The sequence below is a fragment of the Chelonoidis abingdonii genome, chromosome 1, assembly GCF_003597395.2.
Source record: "Chelonoidis abingdonii isolate Lonesome George chromosome 1, CheloAbing_2.0, whole genome shotgun sequence".
In the NCBI taxonomy this organism is placed as follows: domain Eukaryota; kingdom Metazoa; phylum Chordata; order Testudines; family Testudinidae; genus Chelonoidis; species Chelonoidis abingdonii.
In genome coordinates this window covers 261813474-261823837 of record NC_133769.1, presented here as the reverse complement: position 1 = coordinate 261823837, position 10364 = coordinate 261813474, and the positions used below count along the sequence as shown (strand labels likewise).

At 46.5% G+C, this 10364-nt stretch overlaps 1 protein-coding gene across 6 annotated transcripts in view; it reads left to right on the top strand.

Moving 5' to 3' along the window:
- Positions 1-1406: 1406 nt before the first annotated feature.
- The window catches only part of ARHGEF7 (Rho guanine nucleotide exchange factor 7), a 232028-nt gene continuing 223070 nt past the window's right edge, over positions 1407-10364 (top strand). For 2 of the 6 annotated variants that reach the window (XM_032764968.2, XM_032764971.2), the window contains exon 1: positions 1409-2030. In XM_032764968.2, coding sequence (XP_032620859.1) covers positions 1866-2030 — 165 coding nt within the window. In that variant the 5' untranslated portion in view covers positions 1409-1865. Of the gene's footprint in view, positions 2031-10364 lie in introns of all 6 variants that reach the window. The other 4 variants (XM_032764967.2, XM_032764972.2, XM_032764969.2 and 1 more) reach the window with 4 other exon arrangements.

Below are 10364 nucleotides of genomic sequence, written 5' to 3'. Positions count from 1 at the left end.
TGCAAAAGATGCCAAATTAAAATTGTATATAATAGAAAATGCTTATGCAATACACTGTGTTAAACTTGTGTAATTTGAAATAGGCAGAGGTGTGTAGCTTTGCGAGGGAGTTTAAGAGTATCCTGCCCTGGTAACATTTGCAACCAGTTACAATTTGGTACATTCCAAAGACAAAAAATCTACTCTTCAGGAATATTTTTTAAGGGTCACCTGACAATGTTTAGAATGGATCAGCTTTATCAAAAGTAGAGACAGCATCCCAATCCTCTTCTCTGTTTTGTGGTAGAATGTTAATAAGGGTGCACAGAGAGCCCTTCCCAACACATCGCTGACGCTGTGGCTGCACTACCTCGCAGTCGACCCATGAAATTTGAATTAAGCGCTATGCCTCTCGCAGAGCTGCATCACAGAAGTCGACATTAGAGGCGACTTAGGTCACCGTAAAGGACCCAGTAGTGTAGACACATATGTTAGCAGGTCGACTTAGGGTGGCTTCCTTCGACCTAATTTTTTAGTGTAGACCAGGCCTGACTTGAGCTAACCAATTCTGCTCCTTCAAAAAACTGTAGTTCTCTTGTGGAAGTCTTTGTTAAGCTACTTCACGAGGTTTCTTTTTTCTTCTAGTGCCTGTATGGCTCCAGAAGCAACACTGTCAGTGACTGCTTCAAATATAATAGTAGTAAAACACCTTCACTTGGAAATATCAAATTATACAAAACCATTATTTATAAACCTCTTTTATATGGTGAGTTCAGATTGCAATTAAGTGGCATAAACCAACCCTCCACTAGAGGGCACATACAACATAAACTGTTTGTTCAACGTTAGATCGTTGTTAACGTTACCAAGGTCAAGCACAATACAGCGTAAACCTATTCCTGATAGATTTATGAGTCCATTCTGCACTGTTTAGAATCCATCTGGTTACATCCTGAATTAAATTGTTCACTCAGCAACTGTTGGCTTCCTGGGTAGTCAAAGAGTACATGGCGCACATACTTATTTGAATGCTAAAAAATCCTGACGGATGCCACGATTTGAAGATCAAATATCCACTTTACCTCTAGGTGAAATGTCAGTATAAACATTACCAGTATTAGCCACCATGTATATTGGGGAGGGAGGAGAGGGGTTTAAATGATTTCCCAGACAATCTGGCTAAATCTGATCGTGGATACTGGGGATGTGTATAAATATGTATATGATTAGCCACTGTGTGCATGGGAACACACATCCCCATGTAATATGTGTGACTATATAATACACACACACAGAGTCCCTATTATCTACGCAGGATGCATTTGTACAATAGCTCAGACGTTTGCATTTGTATCCCGCGTGCTGCAGATGCCAAGCTCTGCGAGACTGCAGCTCCCCACATAATGTGCAAGCAGCGCTCGATGCGTGTTACAAAGGAGACCTGCCCGCAGCAGCTGTGCCCTGAGTGAGCCATGCCCGCCGGAGGGGCGCGGGCTCCGCCGCAGGTTTGTGTGCAGAGAAGGGGCCTCGCGTCTTTTCTTCTCCTCCGGCTGTCAGTGATGTCATGCGGAGGCAGCCGCCGCGGCGGGGGGAGGAGGCGCTGCAGGTTCATGTGTATGTAATGAAAAGGCAGTTGACAAGCTGCCAAAACGCACGAGAGAGAGAAACTGGACCCACTGGATTTCGCAAAGCGAGTCGTCATCTGCAGCAGCTCCATGGCGAGGGAGGAGGGAGCGGCGGCCCCGGCCTCCGCTGCTTCAGTGTGAACCCCCAAGCCAGGGGTGGGGGATCGTAGGGGGGGGCACAGGCCAAATACAGCCTCCTGCGGCGCGCGATTGCTTCCCCCCTCGCCGGGATTTACCCTCCGCGCGGCGGCGGCAGCGGCCATGAACTCCGCGGAGCAGACCGTTACATGGCTGATCACCCTGGGCGTGCTGGAGTCGCCCAAAAAGACCATCTCGGACCCCGAGGGGTTTTTGCAATCGTCTCTGAAAGACGGGGTGGTGCTGTGCCGGCTGCTGGACCGCCTGCTCCCGGGCACCATAGATAAAGTAAGTGCATGTTCCTCTGCCCCTGAATCCCATCCCCACCCAGCCAGCCAGCCTTGGCGTGTGTTTGCACCAGAGAAGGAACACACGCACACACACACCTCCCACCCCCCTGCAGCATGCACAGTCCCACAGGATCTAGGCTCACGCAGCTCAGAATGCACCGGGTGCTGAATAATACATCCACTCTGCAGGGTGTCAGATGCACCCCGGCTCCCGTAGCAGCTGAGCTGGTGACTGCAAAAGCCCAATGTGCAGAACGAGCCTGTGACACTAACGTCGCCTGCTCTGTGGGGAGGAAAGGGGCGCCCGGGTGGGACAAAGCTTAAGCGCCTCAGCCGAGAGAGCGCGGTGCTTGCTGCACGCAGCCACATGGGCTGATAAACCCGAGAAGACACGTCCCCGCCCTGATTCCCCTGTCGGGGAGCGAACCGAGCCGGGATTAGATTCACGCGCTTTCCTTTGTGCAAAGATCCCCCCTTACCCCACCCTTGAAAGCCCGGGTAGCGGTAAAGGAAACGGGCCGCCTCCCCCAGCCCGCCGCACGGCAGCCTCCTCCAGGGGGGAACGCTGCGAAGGCGCCATTACCCGGGGCTGGGGGCAGAGGGGGGGGCGCGAGGCTGGACTCTAGTAGGTCACGTTTAAAGGGACAGGAGCCTGGAGCGGGCTAGTCCAGAGCCGTGGAATCACCCCTCCCCGTGCGAGGGAGAAGAGGAGATTCTGCCCAGTGGATAGGAATGAGATTATTTTTTGTGGCTGTAATGTGTTAGCCTCAGTCCTGGTGTATTAAAATGGCCAGATAAAAACAATTTCCCAGTCAGACATCGTCCTGCGGGAACCACGTGACATGAGGTTATTTAGGAAAATGCTAAAGAAGATGTATTAAATATACCCTATGGTCATTATTGGTTATGAAGTACTGGCAGTGTGCTAGGTGCTGTGAAGACAGAGTCCTTGTCCTGCGTAATTTACAGTAAAAAGCCCCGATTTCCTGCCTGTGGGAGCACCTGAGTGGAGCCCCAGTGGTTCTGTGCAGGCACAGGGATCCACTCGATTGCAGGATTGGGGCCTAAGTAGAGGTGGCCATAGTAAGCAGGGAGAGTGGATGAGGCAAGTAGTGTGCTCAAATAGTGAGCTGAGTTAGCATATAGGTTTCTGGGGTTTTTGAGTTTCACAATTTTTGTGAGATTATTTTATAGGGGAGAAAATGCCTCTCAGTATTAAAATCCTAGCTGTATGCGAAGGAGAAATGTATACAGGATCAGATGTATCCATTTCAGTCTTCCTTTAGGACATTCCAAAACCAGTCCATATAACGTCTGGAATACAAAAAGTGTTTCAAACAGCCCAGGATGCACTGTGACCCAGTCTCAGTAAACATTAGAGGAATGTTTTTAAATACTAGAAATAGTTTTCAGGAGGACTGTTTGTTTTTGTATTGTTTGGGCCTTTTATTGTTTACCTATCACTCAGAAGATCCTACTTTGTTCAAAATGACATAAAAATGGCATTACAGTTTTATTTTGCATTATGTGACAAATATAAATATATAGTGTGAAATAACTTCCATGCACCATGTACATTTATATATAATAATTCCTCTAATATTCCAAATAGAGAGGATTTATTCCATGCCCAAAAGAGGCTACAGTACTTGGAATGTTCAAGCTGAAACATCGGGGCTTTATTTTCCAATTTGTCTTCAGATATTAGAGGAATTAGTGTTTGTATGGACACCTTGTTACATATATTATTTTTTTTACAGAGCACATATGCAAACTTTGATATATATATATCAGCACTTAAGTTCAAACTTTGCCTTTACGCCATACAAGATAACGAGGAAAAGAATGTTGAAGAGCATTTGGTGGGCCAATGGGAAACCCCTGTTTTTTAAAAAAACAGTATGATAAATGAGGCAGAATGGTCTAGTAGTCAAGGCACTGAACTGAAATAGAAGAGATCTGGGTTCAATTCTTGTCTCTATTACAGACTACTATTACTCTTTATTTGCATTGTCATTGCAGTGGTGCCCAGGGGCCACCAATCAGGGATTAGGTCCCATTGTGCTAGGCACTGTACAAACACATAACCAAAAAAAAAAATTTGTCCCTGACCCAAAGAATATGCAATCTAACGATGAGACATGGCAACAAGGAGAAGTGACATACAGAGGAATGAAGCACAAAATATTAATAAGATGCATATGAGCAATGTGATAAGCAATGGTCACAGCACATCAGCAAGCTAATTGCTCTGTGCCTCAGTTGCCCATCTATAAAATGGAGGTGATAGTACTTCCTTTCTCCTACCCTGTATCTTGTCTGTGTAGGATCCAGGATCCGCAGAGATTCACCCCTGGTTTAATTTTCCACACTGTGCGTAATCCCAGAGTAAGTCTTAGCTGGGTCAAAGCTTTAGATTCCTTGGTGCAGGGACTATCTCTTACTATATGTATGTACAGAGCCTCGCACAATGGGGCCCTGAACTTAACTGGGGCCATTAGATGATACTGTAATATAAATAATAATAATTAAGAAAGCGGAATGGAAGAGAGCATGAGAACAGTATCTTCAGAGAGTACATGAATTCTACATAAGTGCCAAGGAATTGGGGATTGAATTGTTCATGCAAATGACGGACTATCTGCCATTTTTATACCAGGTGCCAGAGTAACTAGAACCAGCGAAGTCACACAACTTTTCAGATGGGACGAAACTCACTCACTCATGGAGGGACCATTCAAGGCTAACCATGACACTTAAGCTCTGTAGTAGGGCTGTGCAGTAAGGCACAGTACTTGGTCTGCTGCATAGAGGGCCATTCACATTCCCTGTGTGCTGAACTAGCTGTGACTAGGTCTCTGTTAAGGGGACTCAGGAAGAGCCTATTGGACCCACACTTTGATAGATCTAGTGGCTTGGAGCCACTGTCTAGGGCAGTAGTTTTCAACCTGTGGTCCACGAACCACGGGGAGTCCAGAGACTATGTCGAAGATTTCCACAGGGGTCCACACCTCCATTCAAAAAATTTTAGGGGTACGCAAGTGAAAAGTTGAAAACCACTGGTCTAGGGGGTTGTACAGCAGTTGCAAACACTGTTTCAATTAATTGACTAGAATAGCTGCCATACAAGAGCTGTGGTTTTCTCATTTTGGGTGTGCGTGTGGATTGTGTCCCGCTAATCCTCAGATACTTTCCTGAATAAATCCCATTAATTTATTCATTATAGGGGAAGAGATGACTTTCATTCATACTGCACTTGCATGTCCAAAAAACTACACTCAAAAAACTTTGCTAATGCTCCATGTCAACATTTTAAAGATTCTGTTTAAATTCCAAACACATATCACACATTGCCAGCAATAGGAGTTTTGGTGCATAAGAAATGTAGGATTGGCTCCATTTTCTCTAATTCTCATTTTGTTTCTCTGTTACTAGGACCATCTGCATGAAAACAGAATAGTTGTTTTTAAGAGTTCATGTTCTCCTAGTGTTATCATTCTGTTTGCAATGTTGTTACTACTACCAAGAGTAATTATTATAGCTTGAGACACATGCAGAGTTCTTGTCAAATCTGGGCCTTGGTACTTTACTCCTTGGCACCCAAAAGCCTACTGACTTAAATGGGCATTTTGGTGGCCCAAGAAATGTAGGATTGGGTCCATAAACTAAGGCCTTGTCTACACTACAGAGTTTTGTTAACAAAAGTAAGCTTTCATTGACAAAACAGTGGAGGTGTACACACTACAATGCTCCTTCCAGTGACAAAACCCTCCTGCTTTGTCGACAAAATAAAACCACCTTAATGAGAGATATAAAGCTTTTTGTGGCAAATTATATAGACAAAGATTCAGTGTAGACACTGAGCTTGGTTATGTTGCTATAAATGGCCTCCTGGAGTTGTCCCATAATGTCCATCCTGACCACGCTGGGCAGCAGTTCGAACTCCTCTGCCCTGCACCCAGGTACACAGGCATCCGCCCCTCTCCCTTTGAAGACCAGGGGATTTTTGAAATTCCACTTCCTGTTTGTTTGGCATGGACAGTTCACATCACATCTTCCCAGCTGATCATGGCAGCTCTGCACAGCAAACGCTGTCCCGCTTGGAGCACACCTGAGTTGTTAGATCTGCTGGCGCTGTGGGGAGAGGAGGCTGGGCAGTCCCAGCTCCACTCTAGCTGTCGGAACTTTGATACATACAGTCAGATTTCTTGGGGCATGTTGAATACATGCCACAATGGTGGCAGAGCTAAAACTGGGACACACATCAATGTTGTGCAAAGGAAGGAGCTGAGGCAGGCATACCAATCGGCAAGGGAGTCAAACCGTCACTTCGGTGCTGAGCCAATGATCTGCTGCTTCTGTAAGGAATGGGTGCCATCCTTGGTGGCCACTTCATCTCCACCACCAAGAGCCCTGTGGATAGTTTGGTGGGGCTGGAGACAGTGGTCTCAACTCCGATGAGGAAGTGGTGGACGAGGAGGTCGAGTTGGAGGATGATGTGGAGCACCCGGCAGTGTCATGCAGTGGGGCGGCGAGTCAGGAACTCTTTTCCACTCTGGAGGGGTCTAGCCAGTCCCAGCAGTCTGTCTCTGGCGTGCATGATGCAGGAGAGGGGAGCTCTGGTAAGTGATCTTTTTGAGTTGTTGCTGCTCAGTTATATGAAGTAGAGCAGTCTTTTGCTTTATTATATGCTAGAAATGGGTGACGGGATAGAAATGTACAAGACTAGCTGTGTTGGCATGTGCCTCATGTTCCCCATGGCAGCTTTGCAGTGCGGTGGAACACTGTATTAATGCACACTGAGATTTCATGGGAATTCTTCAGAGAGATCTCTAGGAAGCTTCCCTGGAGGTACTTGCCAGTCCTCTGTTGAAGGTTCCTTGGCATAGCTGCTTTGTTCCTTCCCCCATTGTAGGAAATTTTCCTGTGCCAGTCAGTAATCACTTGTATAGTAACCAAAGTGGCACACAGGCGAGAAGCATAGGGACCTGGTCTGAAGCCACACTCATGCAAGAGATGCACCCTTGCATCCTTCCTTACCCTCAGGAATGAGATATCATCTTCTCTGACCGCTGCCTGTGGTAAATGGTGGCAGAATTTACAGTATTGGCCCTAGTCACCTGCAGTGATCCCCTTAAAAAAACGAGACCCTTTGCCCCATATTGAGCCCCCTCCCCCGCCCCCGCTGACCCGGGCTGAACTCACCATATTTAAGGTGTTCACCGAGCTGTGTGCTTGCCAAAAGAGACAGTGAGAAACTGATTTGTATTTTTTATAAGGTGCATTTTACTCTAATGAGTTGATGCTGTGTGTGCACTAAAATTCATGCTTCTGTTTTTTGTTTCTTGTGCTTCTGCAGATGTGGACTTCAGTGGAACCCTCTACACACTGGCAGAGCACCTCTGCTAGATAAGGAAGCAACCAAGGAGGTGCAAGGAGTACCTGTTTTGAGAGGTGCTCCAATGCTCAGAGGCCAAAAAACAAGAATGCAGGTTGTAGAGAGAGACTTTAAAAGAAAATGATAAAATAGAGAGGCAGGACAGAAAGGAGAGCCAGGAGTGAATTTTAATGGACCAGGAGCAAATGATAAAAGTGATGGAGGAGCAAACAGAGATATTACAGTCCCTAATCACACTGCAGGCAGAATTCATGCATGCTCGACCCCCCTGCAGGTGATACAGAACTGCTTTCCATGCCCTTCCCAAACTCCTCCCACACATTCCTTGCAACTTCCTGGCCCATCTTGGTACCTGGTCACTCCACATCTTCGGACTGCTTCCAAAATGATATCGGGACTTACACACAGCTATGAGAGCTTACACTGCCCTTCATTGTTATCTCCCTTCCCACCAACCTTTTGTGTGTATAGTTTATGGGTATTTAATAAAAACAAATTTGCTGAACGATAACCAATCTTTATTTGTCTCCAAAACACGGTGGTTGTTGCTGGAATGAATACACAGTGGCAATTTAATAATTTGCTGAGTAAAAATCCCAGTCAGGAATCATCAAAATTTTAATGCAAGCTGGCAAGTTAACAGAGCACGGCAGGAGTGCTGTATAGAATGACTCATTACTGGAGCTGATTGTCAGAATGGTGCCTCAAAACCTCCCTGATTCAGATAGACCCCTCTTGTGTCCCTCTAATAGCCCTGATATCTGGCTGCTCAAAATTAGCCGCAAGGTGATCCACCTCTGTGCTCTACCTGGGGGGAAACTTCTACCCCTTAGCTTCACAAGTATCATTGTGGTAATCTAGCCTCCCAGTCCCAGACCTGAACTTTAGCGTCCACAATCTGGTCCTGTCCCACCTGACCTTTGCGTCCAAAATCTGGGGGTTACCTGAAACTCCCCCAAGCTCACTACCAGCTTGGATATTCTCGCTGCCACCAGATCAGGAATTGATGGGCCTGATCCCCCTTCCTCTCTCTGGTGTCCCCAACCCTCCTTTGGGGGGACACCCAGATTCCAAATCCCTTGGGTGCTAAAAGCAGGGGAGAAAACCCATTCCCCCTCCTTCCCAGGCTTGCTCTTGGTCTAGCCTGCAGGTATCAAGAAACAGGTTTCTCTGCTTCCCAAGAGATAAGCGTTCTCTACCCTCAGGACAATTGAGATGCAAAATGCAACAGCTTGGCTTTGCCTTTCCCCGTGCCTGCTCTTTCCCTGAAAGCAATAGGAAAATAGCCCACAGCCTGGCTTTCTCCCTTGTTGCCTCCCTAGGAAAAGAAACTTCCACACGTTTTAAAAGAAAAGTTTATATAAAAAAGAAAGAAAATATAAACAATAATCTTGCATTAAGAAACTCAATACAGGCTCTTGCTTACAAGAAAATATGAAGAAACAGTCTGATTTAAAAGATAGCCCGATAAACCAGTCCAACCAATCCACATACATGTAATACAACCCAAAGCTCCTCATAGCCGAATTGGCTTGGGGTTCTTTGTACTCACGATGTGTAGGAGACACTTGGAGATAAGATGCAGTTAGGAGAAAGCTTGTTAACTCACAGCCGAGAAAACAACAAAAGACACAGCCATCCACATCTATTCGTACAACCCAAAGTTCCTCATAGCCGAATTGCTTTGGGTTCCTTTGTACTCACAGACTTTTGGTATAATATTTGAAATAAGAAGGAGTTAGGAGGAAACCTTGTTTACTCACAGCCGAGAAACAAAAAAAGACCCCGAGTATCCAAATTCCCGCCCCTGACTTTAAACAATCCAGTTCTCTGATTGGTCCTCTGGTCAGGTGTTTGGTTACCCTTTCCAGGTAAAAGAAACTTAACCCTTACCTTACCTATCTATTTATGACAATCATGGAACACACAGCAGGCTGCTTTGACCATGAGAATATTTTCCTCGTTTAGTCTAACCTGCCATAAAGGCAGCGCCAGCCTGCCAAAGGCACATTCTATGGTCATTCTGCACCTGCTCAGCCTATTGTTGAAGCACTCCTTGCTGCTGTCTAGGCTTCCTGTGTAAGGCTTCATGAGCCACTAGAGTAAGGAGTAGGCTGGGTACCCCAGGATCGCCATGGACATTTCAGTATCCCCACTGGAATCATCTGGTCTGGAAAGAAAGTCCCTGCTTCCTGTACAGGCCAGTGTTCCTGAAGATGCATGCATTATGCACCTTCCCTGACCACCCCATGTTGATGTCAGTGAAACGCCCACGGTGATGAACAAGCGCCTGTAACAGTATGGAGAAGTACCCATTCCTATTGATGTACTCTGTCGCAAGGTGGTCTGGTGTCAAAATTGGAATGTGTGTGCCATCTGTTGCCCCTCCGCAGTTGGGGGAAACCGATTTCTGCAAAGCCATCCACTATTTCATGCAAATTGCCAAGAGCCAGGTCCTTCATAGCAGGATGTAATTAATGGCCCTTCACACTTGCCTTAATGCAGCCCCAGCAGTGGACTTCCCAACTCCAAACTGATTTGTGATCGACCAGTAGCAGTCTGGAGTTGCCAACTTCCCCCAGCGATGGCCACACGCTTCTCCACCAAAAAGGCAGCTCTCGTTTTGGTTTCCTTGCACTGCAGTGCAAGGACAAGCACAGCACACAGTTCCAGGAAGATGAATTTCTGCATCTGAAAGTTCTTCAGCCACTGCTCGTCATCCCAGACCTGCATAATGATGCGATCCCACCACTCAGTGCTTGTTTCGCGAGCCCAAAAGTGATGGTCCACTGTGTGCAGCTTCTCCGTGAATGCCAAAAGTAATCTAGTGTTGTTTCTTTCCGTGGCACGCAGCAGGTCAAACAGATTTGATCCTCATGATATACTGCAGGACCAACTGTGATGTTTTCATAACAGGGACTACAATAGTAGAGA